The sequence below is a fragment of the Exophiala dermatitidis genome (assembly GCF_000230625.1).
Source record: "Exophiala dermatitidis NIH/UT8656 unplaced genomic scaffold supercont1.6, whole genome shotgun sequence".
NCBI lineage: Eukaryota > Fungi > Ascomycota > Eurotiomycetes > Chaetothyriales > Herpotrichiellaceae > Exophiala > Exophiala dermatitidis.
Window position 1 is genome coordinate 1,135,284 of NW_008751651.1, and position 23,558 is coordinate 1,158,841.

Genomic DNA, 23,558 nt, shown 5'->3' on the forward strand with positions numbered 1-23,558 from the left:
CACTATAAAATCACCTTGGCAGAAAAATGGCTAGACCGCTTTTGGGCACCGTGACATTCACAACTTCTACCAGGGTCACGTTTCTCACCAAATACCTGCCTGGTAGTCCGTCCGAAATATCGTCGACTTCAGCCTGGTGCAGCGGTGCTGATATTGTCCAGTCCGATCGCATGAGGATAAAAGCCGTATCTTTTCAGCATGGGCAGCTGAATCACCGGAAACAATTATAATTTCGATCCTTGGAACCACGTGGACTGGGTATAGTAGGATCTCTTCAAACAATATGGACGACCAACAGCCTCGCTTCATCATTGGGCATCATGATCCCCGGAGACCAATACCAGTAACCGTCGAGGCCATTCAAGATGCGCACGCCGCCGATGTAAGAATTTGACAAGGAAACCTCGTGCCACGGCCGCTGATACCATGTAGTATGACATGCTGACAAGTCCCATTACAACACCACAATTCCAATCTCGAGTCCTGGCACTACTTTCTTCAACTCTGTCAACTCATACAGAAGAAGACATTACAAAAACCAAGAATGCTTCCCCTGTTACCATTCCTTCTCTGACCCCAGCCGATACTCCCTTGACCCCGGATGAATCCATCAGTCAACTCATTGGAGTGACCAGCTCCTGGATCGACCTGAGTTCTCCAGACCCCATCATTGCCGATGTGTCTCGTCAGGTTTTGAAGCTGGAACTCGCCTATGCTGCTTTCTGTGGCATTACGTACGCATTGATCCCTGGCCCTCGTCTTCGCGGACAAGGCGTGTCGGAGAGCGGCTTTGCGCAATACGCGCGAGCTATCCAAGATGCATTGGCGCAAGGACCTTATATGCAGCTGTACATCTGGCTGCCCATGATCGACGACTCGGAAGACCAGACCGAGGAGATGGGCGATCTGGCACCATTTGCTCGGCCGGAATTCTTGGATCAAGTCGACGGTGAAACCAAAAGATTGGATTTGTTTGGTTCTTGGGAAGCTTGGGACATGATCCGATCGATATGTAAATATCCTTCTAGGTTATGCGTAGGTAAGGACAATAGAATTGCGGTCACATTGCCATCTTTCAAAGTCTTTTCTTTCTTTTTTGCCTGGTACTAATCAGATTTTCTTCTTCAGCCTTATCAATTCCCAAGCTTCTCCCGCCAGTTGCCATCCAGTCACGGTGGTATTCCGAACCCGTCCGATTACTCACTTTCGACGCCAAAGTCTTCTCCAAGAACGCCAAAGGCTACCCTGTGCTCTCGCGAGCTCACCAGGCCTTGATCAGCCGGTTCATCCGTCTCCGCAGTGCTCCGTGGGTTCTGCTGTGCGACGTCGGACCGATCCCTGGTCAGACCACAGATGGAAATGGGACCAATGTCTCGGCACCAGGCTCCGCCGGCGGATTTCCCACCCTCGCCGAAGCAGCAGATACTAACAGTCGACCATTGAAAGATCCAACACCTCATCTGTCGTACATGCGCAACCTGCAGACAAAGCAACCAGTCCAAACAGCACTGGACAGGTTTGGAGCTGGCTACCAGGACTACCTACAAACCCCACTGCAGCCACTAACAGTGAATCTGGAAAGCATCACGTACGAAGTGTTTGAGAAAGACCCAATCAAATATGCATGGTACGAGCGCGCCATTGCGCGCGCGCTACACGACTGGATCGAACAAGGCAAGCCGACATCCAACCCTGATGGACGAGTAGTGGTGGCCGTCGTGGGAGCCGGACGTGGTCCACTGGTGACTCGCGCCCTCAAGGCCAGTGAGGACGTCGGTGTCGAAATCGACATGTGGGCATTGGAAAAGAACCCCAACGCGTTTGTGCTGCTGCAACGGCATAATGAAACGACATGGAATCATCGAGTCAATTTGGTCAAATCCGACATGAGGACGTGGCGTGGGCCGATCAGACCAGCCAATGCGCACCAACATGCTCGTCGGGTCTTTAATGTTGACGGTGATGGCGAGGACGATAACGATGTCGCAAAGAAGAACGACGGCGAACCTCAATCTTTATCCGTTCAAACGACATTCACCGGTTCACCATCTCTAGACTCGACCTATCTCCTAGCCACGAGCCAAAACCCATCTGCAACGCCGACGCCATATAAAATCGACATATTGATCTCGGAGCTTCTTGGATCCTTCGCAGACAACGAACTATCGCCCGAATGTCTGGACGGCGTGCAACATCTGTTGAATCCCGTGCACGGCATTTCCATCCCCGCCTCGTACACGGCCCACATCACTCCGATTGCGGCTCCCAAGCTGCACGCCGACATCAAGCACGGAATGAGCAGTTCGAACCCTAACGCAGCGGAAATTCCATATGTGGTCATGTTGAATGCGATTGATTATTTGAGCACGACTCCAAACTCTGAGGTGAATATTCCCTGCCCTATCTTGCCTCACCATATCTTGTTCCCCTGGCATAGTGGTTTGGTTTACTGACCACCGTATTTGACAGACCTCGGCGGCGTCAGCTTCAACGACGGCCTCGACAAACACAGGCACACCGGCGCCATATTCCGAAGCCCATACACACTCACAAGTTCCCCAGTCTGAATCTCAATCTCCGGCGTCGTCGTCCTCGCCGACTCCGACTCCAACTCCCATCATCGGCACAACATGGTCATTCCAGCATCCGAACCCATCCTTACCTCAAGCTTCTCCTTCTGAATTATCAAACTCAGTACCATCCATAACCAACGCCCACAACGCCCGCACCAGCACGTTGACATTCCCCATCCCCAACCGCGGCACATGCCACGGCATAGCAGGATACTTTGAAACCGTGCTGTACAAGGGCGTCGAATTGTCCACGAATCCGAATACCATGGACGCAAAGAGTGAGGGGATGATCAGTTGGTTTCCGATTTATTTCCCATTAAAGGTATGTGACTACGAGCGAAGCGAGTACTGAATGACGATGAGCGAAGCCCGACGCCGGAGAGCAGTAGATCATATCTACGAGCGAAGGTACACAAGCGAAGCGAAGTGGTTTATGCCTACGAGCGGAGCAAAGTATCTGTGGTCGTATTCTCGAGTCAAGCCAAGTAGATTACGGTTACATTCAAGTCGTTCTGGACCGTTGACTGACTCGAGCTTCTGTACCAACAGACCCCCCTCTTCTGCCCCGACAAATCCGAAATGACAATCACCATGTGGCGCAAGACGGACGATCGAAAAGTGTGGTATGAATGGATTGTCGATGTATTTCTACCTCAGTCCATCTCGGCGGACCAGGGCTCGGGGTCACAATCACAAACACAATCCCACTCGCAATCCCACTCGCACCAACAAACGAAAAAAGCTGGAAATGGAAGAAATCCCCGTCGCATCCGTATCGGCGGGAGTGAGCTCCATTCGTCAGAGAAGGAGGCTTGTTTGATGTGATTTACTACCAAAATTGAATTGCTACAGTATAATTCGATCTGATCCTGATTTGACTGTCTGTCTGATGAGTTGGTTCTTTCCCTACTACAGACCTACCTAGTACTTACTAGTAGTAGTAGTAGTATACTGTGCTGTACTAGTACATGCTACTTACCTACAGTACTAGAAGAAGCACACGTACTAAGTAGTAGATACATGTACTGTACTATACTGTAGGTTATAGTGGACGCGCAACTGGCGGTTTGCTACTATACCTACACTATGTTGTGACAACGAGACCTAGACACTGTCAGTACAACATGCCCGGTTCAAGTTGGAAGCTCAAGTTCCGAATAGGATGAAAAAAAAGAAAATTGATTAATGCTCAACCTGAGCCTGGATCTGATCTCTATAGTAATATTGCTTCATCCCAAGCCCGAGTTCAAACTGTGCTTATCACTCCATTCTTTCCCTAGATAGAGTAGGTAGACACTTACTAGGTACAACACAACCTATAGGAATAAAAATACCAACCACCACCTTCGTTGGCACTGTTCACTTGATCAGGTTACTAGTACGACAAATAAATATCTACCTAGGTAGTAATCAATCACCACTTGAAGGTCCCGTGTGGTTCTCACCTTCACCGGGCTGACGAAGAAACTGCATCTGCAACTGCATCTGCATCTGCCTCCTCATCAATGATCGTCAACGACCGCCGATTCAGTTTCGCCATTGACGACCTTGATCGCGGGCAACTCCTGCTCCAACTTCAACTCGTCAGGCTCATCAGTCAAGACGCCATTTACTTGACCGGCACCGCCCTCTGTGGAACCCTCTTTGGACTCTTGGGCACCAACACCGTTGTCACTGGTGGCTTGACCATTCCCGTTCAGCTTCTTCTCCTGATGCTCACGTGCCAAATCTTCTCCACTTCCACCCTCATTTCCATTCCTACTTCCGTTTCTGTCATTCCCACTGCCCACTCCATCCTTCTTCTTCGAATCTCCACCGGTCAACCCGCGCCGAATGGCCAAGACATTATCGACAATGACGGCATCGATACCCTGCCTCACCTGCAACTTGACGTTCTCCGGATCATTGTTGAGCGAACCATAAGAGACACAGACCAACCCACTTTCCTTCACGACCCTGACCAATCTCGGCGCAGCGACAAACGGTTCCGCGGCACTCACAACCCCGAGCAAATTCCACCGAGACGCAAACCGAATCGCCTCCTGGAGACTGGTGGCGCGGATATCTCCCACAGGCGCGGTCCCGGAATCCGTCAGAAACAAAACCGGAATGCTAGGCTGCTTGAACGACAACAAGAGACAAATGTCCGGGTTGAAGGACGAGAAAATAATATTTCTCCCTTTGCCCAAGTCATACACTTTGGTCAGGACGGTATCGACAAACGAATTCAGTTCCACCGCGTACGTGTCCATTTCTTCGTCCTCGCTCTCCGACAGCATCGGGTACTTCATTTCAATGTTGAACCCGACGTTGGGCGGCAATTTGTGGAACATTTCTTCGAGTGTCGCAAACGGCGCTTGGATGTGGTTGCCCCGCGTGTTGCCCTTGAACCCCTTTTTCTTGAAATCCCGCGTATGTTTCATCCGTTCTTCCACCATGTCGATCGTCTCTGCCGCGTCGCCTCCTCCAACCGACATGGACCGTAGGCGTGATGCCCTTCCCTCGCCGTTCTTGAGGCTGGCAATCTTGGGACTTTCAAACGGCACCGGTGATGCCGGTCGGGACTGTCGAGGCGTGCGCATGTCGTTGACATGCAAGAATTGTTCTAGAGTCAATGTGTGCACCGGTGCATCGATGCCCGTCTCGCTGACCAGAAAATCATGATAGATGACTGGCACGTGGTCCTTGGTCAATTGCACGTCAAACTCGACATAGGATGCGCCCAAATTGGCCGCGGCAATAAATGACTGAATCGTGTTTTCGCCCAGTTGCAGTGACCGTCGTCCAGCTGCGAGATTCTTCCCTAGTCCCCGATGGCCAATTACCATGGTTGACGCCATGCTCTTCCAGTATGTTTGATTCTCCGTCACCGACATGTTGGGGTGTTTGAAAGGCGTAATGACCAGGAAATTGAACGTCACCGTCCCAATAACCTCAAGATCATTGGCCGCAACAATAGGCACCGTCACATCCCCCTGTAGAGGCATTCGCTTCGTGCCAAGGCTGGACTTGATGCTTGACAACAATGCCACTGCTCGACCCACGATGCGCTCCTTGGACCCGGCATACGTCGGGATTAGGTCAAAGAGCAACTTGACCTTGGATGGATCCGCGGCATGGAACACAATCGGTTCGGTCGATATGTTGTCTTGGACCGGCAAATCGATCACTTCGGCATCGCCTTCCGCGCTCTTGGCCGAGACCACAATCGACAAGGCAGTATCCAGTTGAGTCGAGTGAGCGCTTGACAAGGGAATGCGGTCGAGGTTGACGGCCCGAACTGATTTACGGGTATCCATGGAACCCAGACTAACCAGAATCATACTTTTGTCCGTCAGGTACCGATGGCCAAACTCCTTGACAGGCTCACTGATCCTGATTGCGGTGGTGGTCTGGACTTTCGAAGTCCGTTCTGCGAGAGACGACGAGTCAGGAGGAGATGTCGACGTCGAGGACGAAGAATCGCCCCCTTCACCTTCCGGTTCAGGCATATAACTGGCCAGATTCTGGGCAATGGCAATATGACCTCTCAAGGCAGCGTGTTCTTTGGCATTCCACCCAGAAGTGTCGACGCGTTCAAGGTCAGCGCCATGTTCGATCAACAGCTCCACAATGGGGAGATGTCCGTCGACCGAAGCGATGAATAACGGCGTCCATCCATATGTCTTTTCACAGAGCTCCGTGTTGGCCTTTTGAAAGTCCGAGCCTTCAAGCAATATCCTTGCGCATTCCACATGGCCGAACCTAGCAGCCACATGAAGCGCCGTATCGCCTTGTTCGTCCTGGTAGTTGATGTCGACATTTGCCTTGACTAGCAAACGTACAATCTCAACGAAATTGGCCTTGGTCGCCAAAGCAAGGACCGCCGACGATTTGGACGACGATCTTCGAATGGTCGACTCGGAAGGATGAACGGCGGCATTGTGTTCAGCCTTCAACAACGCCTCTGTTGTCAACGGGTGACCGCCGATGACACTAAGATGCAACGGAGCCCAGCCCTCGTTGTCTTGCCATTGCGGGCCATCGATGCCCTCGGAGACATCAAACAGCTTCCACGCCTGGAGATGTTCGATGATGATCTCACACACGACTCGGATGCCATATTCGGCCGCGAAATGCAACGGGGTCCGGCCAGCGCTGTCACGAGCCAGCAGTGCCGACCGTTGCACGGGCTGCAAGTTGTCCAGAAGGAATTGGAAGAAAGCAATCGAATCGTCATCTCTCGTGAGAGTGCGAGTTCGTTGGTCTTCCTGCACGACCGACCGCTTGAATGGGACAGAAGGCGGTGCGGCCGGAGTGATGAAATTGTGATGCTCAGACAAGAGAAGAGGGTATGGTTCGGCGGCGGGTGGTTCAGGGTCAGGGTTGGATTGTTTTCGGCCAATGGAGACAATGAGTCGATGAATACAATTCCTTCGGTTGATGTCGTCGGGGTCGTCCAGGAAAACGATATCTCGCAGTAGACGTGCCGTACACGCCCTGCTCCGGTTCGAGATTGCTCTCTGCAGGAGGGTCTTCAAGAACTGTTGGATGGCAGGTTCCGACGCGTCGGATGTCGACTTGGTGAAGAGTTGCACCAGTTCGTCCAATCCATCTGCGTCATCCTGCCGAATGGCCGATTCTAGTTTGGCGAGCTGCTCAGGGGAGATGTTCAGCGACGGCCGCGACGTCGTCCGCTTTAAGGAAGTTGAGGAGATGGAAGCCACATCGTCATTATTTGTAGATGCTGCCGACTCGCCCAGCACCGAAATCCAGTCATTGACCTTGTTCAGGGAAGCAAAGAGCTGGGCGTTCGTGGCAAAAGCCGCGGGATCGACTTTCAGCTCAAGGTATCTTTTCTGAGCATGGGCAACAGGGATTCTCTTGTCCAGCTTTTTGGTGATTTTGATGAAGCCTCTTCGGTTCACCTCACCGTACCATTGTAGATTCCGGAGCTGGCCTCGTAACTCCAGCAAGGCGGCCAACAAATCTTCGCGCTCGTCGGGGTCGAGGTGGGCCGCAGCCTGGGGGGTTGTGCCATATCGGTCTTCGAGGAGTTTCAGACGGCGGGAGAAATCCTGGAATTTCTTGTTATAGAAGTGATCCACGTCTTCGAGGTTGCGGTCCAAGGTGTAGAAGAATCCTAAACAATAATATGAGCCACACTGCCCGGTCCCCTCGTGTCACATGTCAACCCATTCCTACCAGCAAGATCGAGACCTCCATCCTGCTTGGCGCCTTCGGCGGCCGCCCGAATGAGCTTCTTTAAAGCCTTGTAGTTGATGTACGCAGATGCCCATTCAGGGACTTGGTTTCGAGGGAGATTGCGACCAAACTTCATGGTGTGTGTGCAGTGGTCGCCGAGGTAAGGGACAGGACAGCTCAGCTGCCGGTGGCCGGCAGAAAGAGGTCTATTTCGTAGGAAGAAAAGGCCGCTAGGTCAACTCGGAATCGATCAATGAGGACAGGCCGCTCTGATTCGAACGCGGAGCACAGGAACAAAGGGATGGAAACGGAAGAATAATATGGCCATGCTCACACCAGGTGTTGCACGTGCGAGGCGGTTGGTGGTGGTGGTGGTCGAGTGAAGGGAGGGAGGACCAGGCGCAGTCACCCGCTCGCTTGTCGAACAATGAAAGTGAAGGTGCCGAGGGTGAGTGACCACAGCACGGCAACTGGCAAGGGATGAGAAAGAGACAGCAATCTCAGTCAGTCAGTCAATCAATCAATCAGACGAGAACTTGAAAAGTGTGAACAAAGACGAGGAATCGACGAGCGTGGAGCAGGAACCCGCCGCGATTGGGTCCCTTTGATATCATCGCCGCTGTACGACTCTTCCGATTGGCTCGTGCCTGACCGCCCTCCCGAGTCAGAGTCAAGGCTGTACACTGTATAACCATACGAAACAGTAGTTGTACAACCTGAAGGCGAAGACTCGGCGATTTATTCCATTATGTGTAACACGAGTTGCGTGGCAGATGGGACGGGAAACATGCCGGCCTATCATGCAGTACCAGACGAGAAGGCATGTACAATACGTTACACCGTCACGTTCCAAGGAAGTCACAGTCAACAGTCTGCTCTGGCACCACAATCTGAATGAATGGCCATATAAACACCGCTTTGCTCTGCTGTATATCTGTACATGCGCATTGTCCGCCGTCGTAACGCCAGAATATGCCTCCAGCCTCATCAACGAGGCCGCCACTTGCACCCACATAGTGCATTTATTTTCTTACTAACGCCAACAACGCCATTGCAGAATTCAACCGTCCGGTCCTTTTGGAAATTGTATCATGAACCCACGCATGACTTCCTCCATCATCGTCCGCTTGGTGCTTGTCCGCTGTCCATCAAAATCGTGTCTTCATCATCGTGGTGCAGCGTGACGCTGTTGAACTCCAAGAAAGGATCCGCAATCTCGCCACCAGGAGTCGCCATACCAGAATCCAAAGGAACTCCTTTCAGCCGGCTGGCTGTTCCACCAATATCGACACTAGCACTGTCCTTGACCGTCCGGAAGTTCAACGTGTCGATTGCCCGGCCCTGATGAGGAATCATCGGGGGTTTCATATGGCGGAGGAGAGCCCAGGTGATGGGACGGAAAAAAGGATGGTTTTTTACATCGGACGCACCCGCGCGGGAGCCCAATCGTTTGGCCTCATCCTTGATCAAAAGCTTGCGAATCAACGACTTGCATAAACTATGGTTTGTCAGCCCTGTCGCGTCTGCCTCTTTCGGTCAGAACTTCCACTTACTTGCTCACTTGCGTGACGTGTGAATGGTCCGGAAACGGCACGTCGTCTCGGAGGATATTGGCAAATGTCGCATTGCGGTTCTTGCCCTTGAATGGGGTGGTTCCGAACAACATTTCGTAGATCAAAATGCCCAGGGTCCACCAATCAACCGCGCTTGTATGTCCATTGCCCTTGATGACTTCGGGCGCAATGTACTCTTCCGTGCCGACAAATGAATTGGTTCGAAAATCGGCAATGCACGATTTCGTGTCTACCAGCGGATAGCCAGTCGGGTTGGATGCGTTGCGCGTGCCCAAGATCATGGTGGGTGCCCCGCCCGAGTCTGACTGCTTGGACAAATCGAAATCGGACAGCATGATATGGCCGGATTGGTGAAGAAGGATATCTAGTAGACATTAGCGAGGAGCAAAATAACGGTCGTCTGGTATCGTACTCTCGGGCTTGAGGTCTCGATAAATAAACCCCATCAGGTGCAGATATTCCAAGGCAGCCGTGACCTCGGCCGCATAGAATCGGGCATCTTCCTCTCCAATACACTTGTTGGGTCGAGTTTGCAATGCCCTGAAGAATTCTCCGCCACTGCAATATTCCATGCATAGATACAGATGCTCTTCCGACTGGAACGAATGGTAGAGGGTGACGATGAAAGGGTGATTGCTGGTAGCCAGGATTTCCTGCTCGGCCAACGCGCGCTTGATCTTGTTACGCTTGATCATCTCCTTCTTACTGAGCACTACCTTGAATTAGCAGGGCTCACACAAACATCTTAGCACCAACAAACCTTTCATGGCATATAGCCGATTCGACTTTTTCTCGCGAACCAAGTACACCTTGCCCACGTCTCCCTTGCCGATCAACTTGATCTTGTCGAAACTGCCAGGACCCACTTCGACATTGCGCACCTTGATTGAATTCGAGCTGTACGTTCTTCTAAAAGCGACAGATTGGCGAATCTGGCCTGGCAAGGGGATTTTGGCTCCGGCTGCAGGCAGACTTTCGGCCTCAGCATCCTCAGGCGGCGTCATGCCCAACTTGGGCGAGGAGCCGGAAAGGACAGTGAGCGGCTCTTTGCCGAGCTCAGCGGTTTGAGGTCTCTCACTGCCACCCTTGGCTCCACTGAACAGACCTTGGGCGTTCGGGGCAGATGCTACTCTTCTGAGTTTCCGCGCCAGTTCCTCCTTGCCCGCTGCAACGGCCTTTTCCTCGGGCGATGTACCATTGACTTGGACTTTAGGGGTATCGGGCGGTGAGGGGGGCACACTGCCTTCATTGCGGTGTCGGAGAGCTGGAGGGCCTTGATGGACAAAGTAAGGGTTGGCTTGGGCGGTGGGCGAGACGATGGCATCGTCAAGCGGATGACCTTCACTAGCGATGGTAGTAGACCGGTTTCTACCCAGACCGGGGAGAAACCGCGATTGCTTGACGTGTTTGACTTCAGTCTTGGGGGTGGGCAGCCCGTCCGGGCTTATCGATGTCTGACTGCCACTGCTGGTTATGCGGAAGAAGTTCTTGAGCTTGGTAGCTGTAGGCGTATGCGTTCCCGAACTCGACTCGCCATTGAGATGTTTCTTGGAAGAAAAGGACAAAGACGAAAAGTTGCGCTTTTCCGTCGCCATGATGCCGCAGGGTGCCAAATCAATGGATCCACAGAATCGGGGGCTGGTAGTCGCTGCGGTTCAGCAATTCGTAGGAAGAGGTCCGAGTCGGTCGTGAGGCGCGGCGGGCAGTGAGGAAGGCGAGCCTGAGATGGCTCGGGGGTTGTCAGGAGAGGAAAGATCTGGACTGGATGAAAATGGGGGTTCCGGAATGCGGACGAGGGTGCTGGCTCGATGGGGGGCTACCGGTGGAAGGCCATGTCCGTGTGTCTGTCGCTCCTGATGAGATGAGGCGTCGGCAGTGATGCTTGCCTGGAAAGATGGATAAGGAGAGAGCAGGCTTGAGTTCAAGTTGCCGGAATGCGCTGGCAGTTGTATACGAGTTCAAGTTGCCGGAATGCGCTGGCAGTTGTATACGAGTTCAAGTTCCGGTATCCTGACAGTTAACTGAGAGGAGGGAAGGACACAAAAAGGATACTAGTGATTAGCGAGTGGTGAACTGCGTGCGAGTGATATCAGCCGGTGGAGGAGGAAGTGGGAGGATGGCGAGAAGGGGAATGTTACTGCGGTACAATCGAACAATACTACTACAGTATCACTAGCACGGTAGTAAGCAGTCGATCAGCTCAATGGCGACGGCGGTTGGCCGCGTGTAGGATTTGGTGGGGATTAGCCGCAGTGGTGACAATGTTAGACGGCACACTGGCCGTAGTGGAGAGATCTAGCACCTAGAGTCTGGACCCGGAGGCACCGCTAGGGGGCACCTGTTGGGGTATTTTAGGCGTTGCTTACCTACAATTGACCCGGCTCAAGGTGATTATCCAGGCCTAGTCGCACCTAACGCCGCCTAACACCGTCTACCATCTTGGCTGACACAATCCTACATACCTAACAGCCACGGTCAAGTTGTTCTTTTTGCGTCAATGAACATATACACAACATCTGAGACGTTCTCGTCACACAATAATGAGATGATATTCCACGGCCATGACGGCGGAATTTGTCGCCCGGCGAACTTGCAATATCCTGTCGGTTCAGCGGGGGAAATGGAGGGAGGACCGAACGATTCCGCCAATTCAGATATTCGCTTACTCACGGTTGTATCATCACCTCCTGTCACCATCTCGTGTGTACCGAGCATATCGTCCCTTTTACCTACCCTTTTCTCTACAGTCTCTTGTCTTTTCGTCCTTCGGAGTGTCTACAGCATAGCAATTCATCTGACTTGTTCTCTCAGCTATCTGTATTGCCTGTTCTCATATGCTGCTATTCTACTGACGCTACCTCTCATTGTAATGCCGAGTGATTCTGATTCTTCAGCTTCCATATCACCAAACTGGATACATGTGGAATTGCTCTTCACAGTCCGCTCTCCTTTGTGAGGTCCTGTGCGGTCAGTCAGATGGCGGTCTCCTGACCCCAATAACATAGTCTCTCGGGTGTCCCATGGACAACCTGGCCTGGCAATACTTGAGACGACATGCAGTCAATGACTACCAAAGCCCTGTTTCAATTTCGCCCAACTGGATCCTTCAAGTCGTGTCTTGAAGGAGTTATCCATACACTCCTCAAGACGGCGATCTTGAGACATCTCCAGCGACTCATTTCTCCTCCTCTTTGAGGAAATGACGTGGGACTCCATCCTCACTCTCGACCCCCAGGCCTCGACCTGCGCGACGGGTGGGTCCAAAGGCCTCTGAGGCACTGGTTGCGCTATGTCCTCGCTGTGGGCTTCGTCCTTTGCCAGCTGCTGAGAGCATCCACATGGCTGACCGACGTTGACTGTCAGTGGTGCCATCCAACATGTGTGGGAGCCGACCTATGGCATGCACATTTTGCACAGACACAGAAGAGAACCCTTTGTTGACAGCTGCTTCTTGTGAATGTTCGCCTGCAAACCACGCGGCCCTGTCGTCTCCTCGAAGCCAAAGAGGTGTGGAAGATGCAGAAGACTGTTTGAAAGTCGACATGCTTGGATCAGAGCCATTCGACCCGAACGGCGCTGAATGGTGTTCCTTCTTGTTGAGCTCCCGAGCATGACCTGGCGGGCTGCGTCTGGTTAGTCACCCCTCGCGACACGTACAACAATGCTCTATTTTGTGGCAAACTCACCCCATATGTGCCTTTCCCACGTCTTTGAAATTGCCCGCATATCCACCTGAAGACCCAGAGCTGCTACTGGGCAAGACCGTGATCGCATTTTCCTTTTCCTTCAATGGTGTAGCGCGTCTGTTTGTCAGAGATACAGTGGTTAGCATCAAATCGACGGTGGATTGCAACAGCAGGGGAGGACCTACCTTTCCCGATTGGGGGAATTAAAGTCGAGGTATTCAACGGCAGTGTCTGTAAGAGGTGCCTCGCCGGAGGGTCGCATCTCGATGAAACCAGCTGTCATTTCCTTGGTCAGGACAGGCTTGGACTTCCAGTATCGTCTCTCAAAGTCGTCCATGCCCAAAGATGGCGGGCGCTGCAAGCCTTGACCTCGGACTTCGGTGACAGTGCCATCAGGCAGTCTGACCTTGCTAATGATCCCCTTGGGAAGCCGCAGCGCATTCAGTTGCAATTCATAGGATGCTTCGATATTTGGAGGCGCACGTCCGGTCTTTGCAGGCAGCCATTCATCGCCCTCTCGCTTGTTCTCTGCTTCGTCGCCGCCCACGAGGGGGACTGATTGATCGTGCAACGGGGATGTATCGTGGCTGACTGCAGGACTACTCGTGGACCCTTCGGTGGTCGATTTATGTGACGACTTGCTCGCTGCACGCATGAGTGCCTTAGCCATCTCCTCCTGGTGACGACGCAACTCTGGCGGTGCATTGCCGACACGCACACCCCATTCATCAACAGCCGCAAAAGTGGCTTGGCTGGGAGCATCCTCTCCGACCTTCTTCATAGGCGAAGCTGAAGCCTCTGGAGGCGGCACAATCGGGATTCGACGCCGTCCTGCCTTGGGCGAGCCTTTGGGCCTGGTGGTTTGTACCGTGCTGTCACTCCCCTTCAACAGATTGCTGGAGTTGCTGATCGATGTGGTGTCGAGCGGATTGGGCTTGAGAGGAACATAGCTAGCTGCTTCCACATTGAGGGTGCTTGAGGGAGCGCCCACAGAAAAGTCGGAAGTAGCCCTATTTCCGGCAGCAAGATTGGTCCAATATGAGATATCTGCCTTTGCGTTGGCTCGCATCTCCACGACTGCCATCCGATGCTCGACAAGATAGGGGTCGCGCGAAGACATGGCACGGTGGCGATCGAGCGTCTTCAGTTGACGATCCAGTTCTTGGAAGCGCAGAGTGGCAGCGGCAACCATTTGATCGAAATAGCTTGATCCGGTAGGAGATGGCTCGCCGACCATCGCCGCGGTCTCGCCCAAGGCAGGAAGTCCCATCACGTCTGGGAAGTGGACCGGAGGCATGGCGAACTGTCCATCAAAACCACCGTTGAACCCAGATGGGGGTGGAGACAAGGGCAATGCATAGCCAGGGAACAGCTGAGGACTATGCAAATAGTATGGATCAGGGAACACGCTTGGCCCGACGGACGCGGGCAGCATCGGTGCTAGCCAGTGGGACTGCGCACTGGTGGTGTCAACAGCCAAGGTATCATTGTTGGGCACAATGTTCACGTTGTATCCGGCAGTAAGGGCATTGTGGTCCATGGGTGCAGTCTTGACAGGCAGCTGAAGCTGGGCCTGAGGCTGGGGCTGAAGGAGATCATCAGGATCCGCCTTTGGCTTGACCTGAACTCCAGTATCCAATCTCAGGCCCTGCATTTTCATTGCCACTCCCTCACGTCTGGTGCTCTTGCGTTCTGGCTCTGGACTTTGTTTTCCATCACCCAGCTGATATACAGGAGGACGGGGTCGCTGTTCCATTGGCACAATACGTCCCCCAGCCGTGACTCGCTGGTGGGTTGGCGAAGAGTGCTTTTTGAGGAAGCGAGCGAAGCCCTTATCTTGCTCGAGTCGGTGTTCGGAAGGTGGACCCTTGGGTTGTCTCTCAGGTACTCCTTCTTTGACTATGCGGTTGGGTCGAGGCACAGGCACATCATCTGCTGAACTGCTCGAGTCCTGCGACCAATTGCGAGGCTGATCGCTCAAAGTCCGTCGAGTGGACATGACGCAAGCGCCTAATGGAGGCACCACCCCAGCTGGTTTCAGTCAGCTTGTTGGTGTCCCTGGCTCGGGCGAGGCGACGACTTACCTCGAGCTGCGTCGTAGGTGAACTTGGAAAGGTCGAATTGGATGCCTCTGGTGTGAGGAGCGAGTTCGAGGAGACGAGACACAGTATATCTGCGACGCCTACCGATCGAGCTATCCGTGCTTTGGTTAGTCATATTGGCTGTATGCCGTATAGTGAGCGCCGGTAGGCAAGTGATGCAGTAACCAAGGGAGGGAGCCAAAAAGAAGTCTCCAGAAGAGAGGGACACGCCAGCAAGGTCTTTGCCAAAGCCGTGGTGAGAGATGGACAAAGGTTATGGGTGCGACCCAAGTTGGTGGTGGGCGGTGAGCGCAGGATGAGGTCTTGCTCCCTCCCAAATGAAAGGCGCCCTCTACCTGCGACTTGGAAGGAACGGCGCATGACTTACCAACTTGAACAACAGTACTAGCTCTAAATGCAGGAGCAATGGAGGTGACCTCCGGTCGCGCTGGTCAAGGGAACAAGGACAAGGGCTGTCAAAGGCGGATCTTGGCTGCACGATCGGATGCGTAAACCGACGTGCAAGGAGAAGAGGCGTCAGAACGACATAAGAAAGAGAAATAAGGAAATAGGAGTAAGGGAGCAATAAGGCGCGAAATCTCGTGCTGCTGCGATGGAAGCAAATAAGGTTTGTTGTGTCGTGCCTTGTGTTCAGAATCAAGTGAATGACTCTCCTATGTCGCTTCAGGTGTCGCAAGGTGGTAGGCCCAATACTTCATCTGCCATAACTCATCGTGTCGTACCCTGAGCAGGACGGGCTCGCCGATCTCATAATCTCATAATCTCATACATGGCTCCGTGGCTGTACTGGAAAGGCGTGGGGTTCGATTGGCATATCGTCGTCTTCATAGCTTGGAGATCGAGGTGAAGGAGCGCCGGCCCCGAGCGCTTGACGTTGCGCTTCTACTGCTTTGCCTTGGTCCTTCATTTCCCAGCTTCCAGTTCGTTCATGGCCACCCGTACCAGCAGGGCCTTGGCTGGCGATGACCACTGCGCCGGCACTACCTTTGGCCACGGAGAGGTCCGGGTCACTGGCAAGCTTCTCGGCCCCCTTGAAACCTCCCAGAGCGGACCTGCGCTTGTCGCGAACCCGGTGCATCCTTACACCACCGAAGAGCATTGCAGCACCATATATTAAAGCAGTCGCCGCGAGTGTCACAACCGCTCCAATCACACCCCCAATGACGGGCGACAGTCTTTTCCCGTAAGGAGAACCAGATCCCGTATAGTCCAAGCTGCCGTTCGTTGTAGCAAATGCTGGACAAAATACACTGAAGCTATTACATGCCGTGCACCAGTCCTGAACGTTGGATACGGAGAAGCGGTCCAGACCAGCAACGAAATCCGCAAACGATATCAGGGTTTGACTTGGACTGAGGCCAAATAGAGGATACGGGACCAGAGACGAATCAGAGCCGGTCCCATTTTTGTAGAGAAACCTGACAAACAGGTCTGATACTTCGGGATACGCATCAGTATCGTTGCCTTGCATGGAGATCAGCTCAAAAACATAACTTGCGCCTGGAGCAGGGACATTGTAGAAGGCCGAATGCTGGGGGACAACAAGGCCGGCTAGAGCCGCCAATGCCACCACGGGTTCGTAACTGCCGAAGACCAGTGTCATTTTGTCCGAGGCGCCCTGAGTGTTAATGGTGGCAGAGAACGCCTGTGTGATGCGAGCGGCCAACGTCCTGCCTGCTATTGTTCGAATATAGTCGTCGAAGGAAGAACCCGAGGGCGATATGTCTGTATTCAATGCGAAGACCAGGTCGTCGGCAAGGATCTTTGCTTTTGCCAGTACTTCAGGAGCTAACAGCCCTGATGCAGAGGTGTTATGGATGGAGACGTAATTCAGATAGTCGTAAATCTGATACGCATTGAAATAGCCGACTGAAGCATCTGACAGGATTCCATCAAGAAAATCGGGCTGGATGCTTCTATAGAAGTCTTCCGTGCTGTTCTGAAGAGTCTCGAAGGCTTCCGTCTCATAGTAGTCGCTGGAGGAAGCCAAGTACGCAGGGCAGCTTTTTGAACCACGGAGCCATATTGAATTGAAATCATTACTGGATACTGTCATGATATCGGCATATTGGTAGCCACGCAGTGGAGCAACCATGGTGGTGTCATTTTGAGCGGTGTTAGCAGAGTTCGAATCCGTTTGCAAAGGAGGGTATAAGCCCTGTAAAAAAGCCTGCGCCGACGCTGCTACGAATTGATCAGTGGTCGACAGCACCGTCAATTGATCGTCCTCCAGCTGATAGGCGGAAATGCCACGGATTGTGAAGCTGTTGCTCTCACTGGGTGCAACATATCTTTCACGAAAACTGTCACCAGCTGCGAATAGCTGTTCAGCACCGAGCGGCGTCAGACTCGGCGAGGTGGGCAGGACGAGAGGCGTTCGGTCACCATGGAGAGTGTAGATAAATGTACTTAGAAGCTGTTGTTGGATAGCTGTTTGGGCTCCGGCAACGACGAACAGAGCAAAGAGAAACACAATCGAGGTAGGGAGGTGGGCCATCGTACTCAGTGAGCATTCCATGATTCTAATAGCAGATATCATTGCCCTGAACTGCGTGTCGACCCTGAAAATGGCCGGGGAAGGACAGAGCAACGACGAGGTAGCGGGGACTGTCTAGCATTATGAATTCCATCAAACTGGCCATGAGGCTGCAGGGACAAGCTCGCAAGCGCTCGCAGAAGCCTTCGTGACCACATACCTAAGGTACCTTACCTGGGCAGGCTTGGAATCTAGCTAGAAGAAGCAGCTTACTGAATGGAGAGCGGTGTCCCATGACCAAAGCAACATCTGGACTGGTACCTGCGGGCGAGGACCAGGATGGTCCTAGCAGGAGTACATCGACGATAAGGCGGTCATGGAGCGGGGCATTCTGAGCTTCAACAAGCGTCCCGTATCCGTCGAAATCCGGCCTAGTCAATATGCTGCAGAAAGGTTCAGTCTAGTAGAGCTGAAGCCATGTCGATCCCCGCGACCGTGATATCGAACAGTCGGGCCGAAGAATGCCTGGCTGAGACATCTCTGCCCTTGGACCTGGAAACTTGGATGAACTGATATTAGCTGATGGCTTGATGCTGCCTGGAGAATGCTGGTGGCTGGGTGACTGGGGTGCCCAGGGTTGTTGCAGTGGTGCTAGCAGTTGTGGTACAGTACAAGTTTGAAGATTTGGCCTGGAGGTTGGAGGCTGGTTTGCGCGATCAGTGAATATGACTGTCTGACACGACAAATATTACCCCGGATGCCGGACACTTACCCCACAATATGCGGCGTCAGACCAGTCCTATAAATCTTTTCTCAACTGCGGCTTCTTCAATCTCTTCCACGTGACTTGTATCTCAGTCGACAAACAACGTCCAGTCGCAACGATGCTGAAATAGCCAAATGTCGCTGAATGGGCCAGAAGAGCAGACGGTAGGAGCAGAAGGGGCCCTACCTGTGAAAGTACAAGGTCAGCACGCTTTCTCCAGGCATCGTATGTACTGTACTCACTCCTTACAGTCTCTCAGCCCCAACCAGCAGCTTCCTCCACTTCAATATCCAATGCCGAGTTCGAGGACAATCCGCGGAGTCCCAAACGACGGCGCTTATCGCCATCAAATGCCGAGGAAGAAGCAGTCAGGAATGTGCTCGCGCAGAGTCTTTCGCAGGGTCTGGTAGAGTCGCAAAGAGAAGGGGACGAAAAACGGGGGCCACCCGGACCGGCCTCAGTGCTTCCACCGAACGGTGGAAACCAGAGAGACCATGTTCCAACAATCCCTCCCCGACCGCAGCTCTCGATTGAGAAATCCCGGTTGGAGAGCCTGGCTACGTTGGACAACTACGCATCCCGAATCCTAACATTTCTTGCACGATTGACACCCACCGAAGCCTTGGGATTGTCCAATACTCCCAACTCGCCGAGTACACGAGAATATGTGGCCATGCGAGCTGTGTTTGACCCGATCAGAAGGCTATTCAACACTGGCACGCCATTTCTATCCTCAAGGGACCTGGGGCTACGAGAAGCAAGTCAGATTGAGACAATTCGGAAGGCCAACCAAGCCATCTTCATGTCAAGTGTGTTCACCGGAGAGATCGGGTTGCGGGATATGGACAGGATGTTTCTTTCGGTCTTTGTGCCTGACAACGGCAAGCTGTTGAAAGCGCAGGCTTCCATCTATCTGGAACTGAAGACCCAAGGTTTCATCACTGCCTGGCGAACAGGCGCTGCTCCGCCTGCAGTTGTGATGGCCGATCTCTTTGGGCCAGACCTAGACAAGGCTATCCTTGCACGGAGACCTGGGACAACCGCCCTGGCTCCAACTGAGCAGGACTTTCTCAACAGACTTTCGTCGCGCCGCGAGATCCTGCTGAATCACGTCAAGAACAACACGCTCGATCAGCTGCCCTTCAAATACAGGTGGGAGGATTTCAGTCGAGAAGTCTCTTCGTATCTATCCAAGAACATCGAAAGTGCGGCCTCCAGCAGTAGCGCTGTGTCGGAGGCCCAGAGGACGGATCCCACGCGAGCATTCCAACGGGGTCAAATGGAAGGACAATTTTCGATCCATGCACCACCGTTGCCTGTCTCATCGAATGAGACGATACTTCCCCCTACAAACCCCCCTAAATCGACAACAGACCAGCTCTCCCTCGACGATTTTGTTGCTCAAGCGGCAAGAGCGGCGGAGATTGCAATGCAAGACGCTGGTGGCTTTGGGTTCTCGGAATCTTTCCCCAACATCTCCTCTCCAAGTAACTCTGCTGTCCAACCAGACACGCCAACTCCTCAGCCAGCAGCCCCCGCCGACAGTTATCAGCCTTTCGAGCCGATAATCGAGAATGTCGTCCCGAGGTCAGAATCTACAGCAGGCTTGTCCGGTCCACTTGGAGAGATTCCACACGCATCCCAAACAGCACCAACGTCGGTGTTGTACGAACGCGCAAAACTAGCGGCCACAACAAAGGCCTCGCTTGTACCTCGCAAAGGCGTAACACCCAGTCAGCGGCGTCCTTGGACCACAGAGGAAGAGAACGCTCTCATGACGGGACTCGATCGAGTGAAAGGTCCACATTGGAGTCAAATTCTTGCCATGTATGGGCCGGGCGGCACTGTCAGCGAGGCTCTAAAAGACCGCAACCAGGTGCAGCTGAAGGATAAAGCGCGCAATTTGAAATTATTCTTTTTGAAAAGTGGCATCGAAGTGCCTTACTACCTCAAATATGTGACGGGCGACTTGAAGACTCGGGCTCCGGGTCAAGCGTCGAAACAAGAGGCCAGAGAGCGGGACAGACTACTGTCAGAAGGAGATGCAGCAGCTCTCGACGGGTCACAAGATGTGATGGGCTTGGGACATGCTGACCAGCAGGTCTCAGGAGTAGCTGGGTCAAGCGCTTCTCACTCAAATCTAGGCTCAGATGGCGATGCTGAGTCTGGTGAAGCCAGCCCTCAGGTCGAGGAAGGCTCCTTCAACCCGAGCATGGATGATGTTGAAGCGATGATCGCGAGAGCAGCGGCGCAAGCCTCACAGTCTCTAGGTCCAGACTGGCCGTGACCCAGGACTACCTAGATATCTAGTGGACCTGGTACGGTTGTCGGTAGCATTGTAGCATTGGAGCATTGTAATATAGAGAATCTAATGATTGGATCAAATAGCGAATATCATGATCAATTGTTCTATTTCCCGGGTAGCATACAACAGTAGGTACTAATGGTCCTCTTCACCTCTGGCAGTACTAGTACTGATCGATACTGTACTGTAGGACTCGGTGCATACGAAAAAATAAGGTTGTAAAGTCAAGATTTCCTTCTCCACACCCCAAAGTGCAGCCGTCGTTAGTCTGGATCGTCGAAGCGTGTGCCTACTACAACTACATACTACCAACACTCAATTTGCAAAGTGCAGACTCACTCGCACTGGCACGAGGCGATGCAGAAGAACCTGAAATAAAGGCGCCTTGAAGTCAGCTTTCACCCCTGGGACCTACGAATCAACCAAATACACCGTACGCCCTTGGAGGGGCAACCCCTTCTCGCTTCCAGCCTTGTATTCTGTTACACGCAGGCGGCGCTATACCACGTTCAACGTCACACCGTGACCTGCCTCTGTTTCTCTACTGAATGTCACAATGTCGTCGCCGCCTTCCTCAATGCCTCCCGCAGACGGTCAAGCCGCAGCCGATCCCAATTTGAACCAGAAAGATCAGATCGATGCCGACGTCGACGCCGAAATGACCGGTACAGGACCCCAGGACAGCGCTGGCGCAGCCGATACAGCCACAGCTACGACAGGTGTACAGTCGACGACAACCAACGCCGCTCAGAACGAGGCCGGGACGATAGATCATACTACTCAATCAACTACTACTACCCAGTCCGATAACGCGCAGCAACAGCCCGCAACGTCGACGTCAGCTCCGGGTTTACTCCAGCAACAACAAAATCGCAAGGATGTGACGCTGCGCGAGTTTTTAAGCAAGATGGACGACTATGCTCCGATTGTACGTACTAGGACACAGCGACCCACTGCAGGCCAGAAGGCACTTTCTTCTTCCTTGAACCAAACTGACGGACTAATGTTTTATTTTAGATCCCAGACGCAGTCACGGCGCATTATCTCACTCTCTCGGGTCTACCACCGCCATCGCAATCCGATCCCACAGGCGCAAGCACCAACACGACGCCTCTTCCGCTCGCTCGTCTTTTGGCCCTGGCCACGCAAAAGTTCATTGCCGACATCGCCGCCGATGCGTATCAGTACAGCAGGATCCGGTCGTCGAATTCGGCAGCGGCTAATAATCCACTGGGAAATGCTGGGTTGGGAGTCGGCGGCGGTCCTGCTGCCCCGGGCGCAGGTGGTGTGGGCGCGTTGGGTAAGGGCCAGCAAGCGACGCAATTGGGAGTCCAGAGGAGCGGGTATGGTGGTGGTGGTCAGGGCGGGAGTAGTCAGGGAAAAACGGTTTTGACCATGGAGGATCTCGGAATGGCGGTGCAGGAGTATGGTGTTAATGTTAAGAGGAGTGAGTTCTACAGATGACGGAAAAGTCCCCATCGATTATGCATCTATCTGGGCGTCTGGCGAGTTTCTGTGATTAATGGTTCAGGTTCCGGTCCCGCAATAAGAATGGGAATAGGAATGGGAGTTCCATGGGTGGAGGGGAGGGTTACGATCCATCAGGGCCACTGCAGATGGAATGAATTATTTCAACTTGTACGCATCGAGGAAAGGCGTCGTCATCAGGGTGGCATTATATCATTCCCTAGGGTACTGACAATGTAGAAATTGCAACATGACTAGGTACCGTAGATGAGCGAGCAGACGTCGCGTCTTGGATATCCTAGCTTTGGTGATAGGGAACTCAGACGGCGTTTTCCGAGATCAGCTTCCGTTCCTTGTTGCCATAGGGATACTCCGTGGATGGTACTGTAGTAGCAAAAGACATGATCGAGCATGAGCAGATTTGGCTCTTCCCTCCCGCAGCAATGCAATACAGTGGCATAAGGTATTGTACATGGGTGCGTCTTTTTTGCGTCGTGTTCCCTCCTCTATTTGTTCTTGGTTTGCTTGTACGAGAACCGCTTTCTCGTTCTAGAGCACAGCACGCAAATGGCGCATATTGTTAGCCATCACTTTCTTTCCATTGAGTCTCTCGGGATGATGAAGGTACAGAATAGTACTCACGCAACAAACTCGCCCAATTTCCGGCCTACCATCTCCTCCGTAATGTATATTTCTTGGTATATCTTGCCATTGTGTACGGCGAAGCGGAGTCCGACAAAGCTGGGCAGAATCGAAGCGGCTCGCGCTTGGGTTTTGATGACCGGAGGTGCCTTTCCTGATCCCGCAGGCCGCAGCTGAGGAAATGGGACAATGTTTGGCCCTAAAAGATGAGTGCGTGTCAGTGAGTGACTGCGTACCGTATGCCAATGGACAATGGCATTTTACATCCCGCGGCCGCCGAGGAAATATTGTGTTCGAGTTCGCGCGGCGGGCCTAGAAAAGCACTGCAGGATTTTTCTAACGGACCTTTCCAAACCGATCGCTTCAAGAGCGATAGTGATGGGCGCATGGTTACTGATTGGTCATCGCCCGAGGTTTGTATTCGGCCAAACCGTCGAATTTCTGGTATATGAAGTCGGTGCCAGTTCAAGGTCCGCAGGGCAATTGCAGTGTGCTACCCTGGGCCAATCACGATGCCAGGCGAGGCTGCGGCAAACAGGCGCGGGAGTTTTATGTGGCTGCTTTAGCACTCATTGCACACTGCAGGCACTGCCACTTCGAGGTTGGTTCGGCTCGATGCGCTCATTATTATGATTTTATCCTCCATAAAAGAAGCCAGAAAGCCACAATTGCAACTGAAACTCCACACTCGTGCATACAGCGCCGCCTCCTCTGCGTTTATGGTAATTTCGTGTCTGCGCCTGTCCCTGTCCCTGAAGAACCGGCCGCCAAAGGGGAATTGAA

At 52.9% G+C, this 23,558-nt stretch overlaps 8 protein-coding genes across 8 annotated transcripts; 3 read left to right on the forward strand and 5 right to left on the reverse strand.

The window, feature by feature from the left end:
- Window positions 1-283: 283 nt before the first annotated feature.
- On the forward strand, window positions 284-3,398 carry HMPREF1120_07246 (protein arginine N-methyltransferase 5; the record flags this gene model as incomplete). Its single annotated transcript, XM_009161466.1, has 5 exons — window positions 284-382; window positions 433-1,039; window positions 1,129-2,384; window positions 2,563-2,895; window positions 3,123-3,398. 5 exons carry the CDS (start codon window positions 284-286, stop codon window positions 3,396-3,398), a joined length of 2,571 nt encoding a protein of 856 aa, XP_009159714.1.
- Window positions 3,399-3,731: 333 nt separating this feature from the next.
- Window positions 3,732-8,317, reverse strand: HMPREF1120_07247 (uncharacterized protein). The gene is made up of 2 exons (XM_009161467.1): window positions 7,758-8,317; window positions 3,732-7,695 (listed from the first exon to the last, which is right to left on the reverse strand). The coding sequence occupies exons 1-2, from the start codon at window positions 7,891-7,893 to the stop codon at window positions 4,076-4,078; spliced, it is 3,756 nt and encodes a 1,251-aa protein (XP_009159715.1). The 5' UTR covers window positions 7,894-8,317; the 3' UTR covers window positions 3,732-4,075.
- A 162-nt stretch (window positions 8,318-8,479) lies between these two features.
- On the reverse strand, window positions 8,480-11,485 carry HMPREF1120_07248 (serine/threonine-protein kinase nrc-2). Its single transcript, XM_009161468.1, has 4 exons — window positions 10,092-11,485; window positions 9,744-10,043; window positions 9,311-9,695; window positions 8,480-9,255 (listed from the first exon to the last, which is right to left on the reverse strand). Exons 1-4 carry the CDS (start codon window positions 10,924-10,926, stop codon window positions 8,874-8,876), a joined length of 1,902 nt encoding a protein of 633 aa, XP_009159716.1. The 5' UTR covers window positions 10,927-11,485; the 3' UTR covers window positions 8,480-8,873.
- Window positions 11,486-12,506: 1,021 nt separating this feature from the next.
- Window positions 12,507-15,016, reverse strand: HMPREF1120_07249 (uncharacterized protein; the record flags this gene model as incomplete). The annotated part of the gene is made up of 3 exons (XM_009161469.1): window positions 12,507-12,954; window positions 13,018-13,134; window positions 13,203-15,016. 3 exons carry the CDS (start codon window positions 15,014-15,016, stop codon window positions 12,507-12,509), a joined length of 2,379 nt encoding a protein of 792 aa, XP_009159717.1.
- An 866-nt stretch (window positions 15,017-15,882) lies between these two features.
- On the reverse strand, window positions 15,883-17,616 carry HMPREF1120_07250 (acid phosphatase; the record flags this gene model as incomplete). The annotated part of the gene is made up of 1 exon (XM_009161470.1): window positions 15,883-17,616. The coding sequence occupies one exon, from the start codon at window positions 17,614-17,616 to the stop codon at window positions 15,883-15,885; it is 1,734 nt and encodes a 577-aa protein (XP_009159718.1).
- An 879-nt stretch (window positions 17,617-18,495) lies between these two features.
- Window positions 18,496-20,648, forward strand: HMPREF1120_07251 (uncharacterized protein; the record flags this gene model as incomplete). Its single annotated transcript, XM_009161471.1, has 2 exons — window positions 18,496-18,562; window positions 18,613-20,648. The coding sequence occupies 2 exons, from the start codon at window positions 18,496-18,498 to the stop codon at window positions 20,646-20,648; spliced, it is 2,103 nt and encodes a 700-aa protein (XP_009159719.1).
- A 574-nt stretch (window positions 20,649-21,222) lies between these two features.
- HMPREF1120_07252 (transcription initiation factor TFIID subunit D8) lies at window positions 21,223-22,130 on the forward strand (the record flags this gene model as incomplete). The annotated part of the gene is made up of 2 exons (XM_009161472.1): window positions 21,223-21,594; window positions 21,684-22,130. 2 exons carry the CDS (start codon window positions 21,223-21,225, stop codon window positions 22,128-22,130), a joined length of 819 nt encoding a protein of 272 aa, XP_009159720.1.
- A 509-nt stretch (window positions 22,131-22,639) lies between these two features.
- On the reverse strand, window positions 22,640-23,163 carry HMPREF1120_07253 (30S ribosomal protein S19; the record flags this gene model as incomplete). Its single annotated transcript, XM_009161473.1, has 3 exons — window positions 22,640-22,682; window positions 22,776-22,974; window positions 23,040-23,163. 3 exons carry the CDS (start codon window positions 23,161-23,163, stop codon window positions 22,640-22,642), a joined length of 366 nt encoding a protein of 121 aa, XP_009159721.1.
- Window positions 23,164-23,558: the final 395 nt, after the last annotated feature.

Excerpts from the sequence above, each read along its gene's own strand:
- HMPREF1120_07247 (XM_009161467.1), bottom strand. The coding sequence starts at position 7,893 with ATGAAGTTTGGTCGCAATCTCCCTCGAAACCAAGTCCCTGAATGGGCA. Across the intron at positions 7,696-7,757 it reads TGGAGGTCTCGATCTTGCTG|GATTCTTCTACACCTTGGAC; the intron begins GTAGGAATGGGT and ends ATTATTGTTTAG.
- HMPREF1120_07248 (XM_009161468.1), bottom strand. The coding sequence starts at position 10,926 with ATGGCGACGGAAAAGCGCAACTTTTCGTCTTTGTCCTTTTCTTCCAAG. Across the intron at positions 10,044-10,091 it reads TCGGCTATATGCCATGAAAG|TGCTCAGTAAGAAGGAGATG; the intron begins GTTTGTTGGTGC and ends AATTCAAGGTAG. Across the intron at positions 9,696-9,743 it reads TCGAGACCTCAAGCCCGAGA|ATATCCTTCTTCACCAATCC; the intron begins GTACGATACCAG and ends AATGTCTACTAG.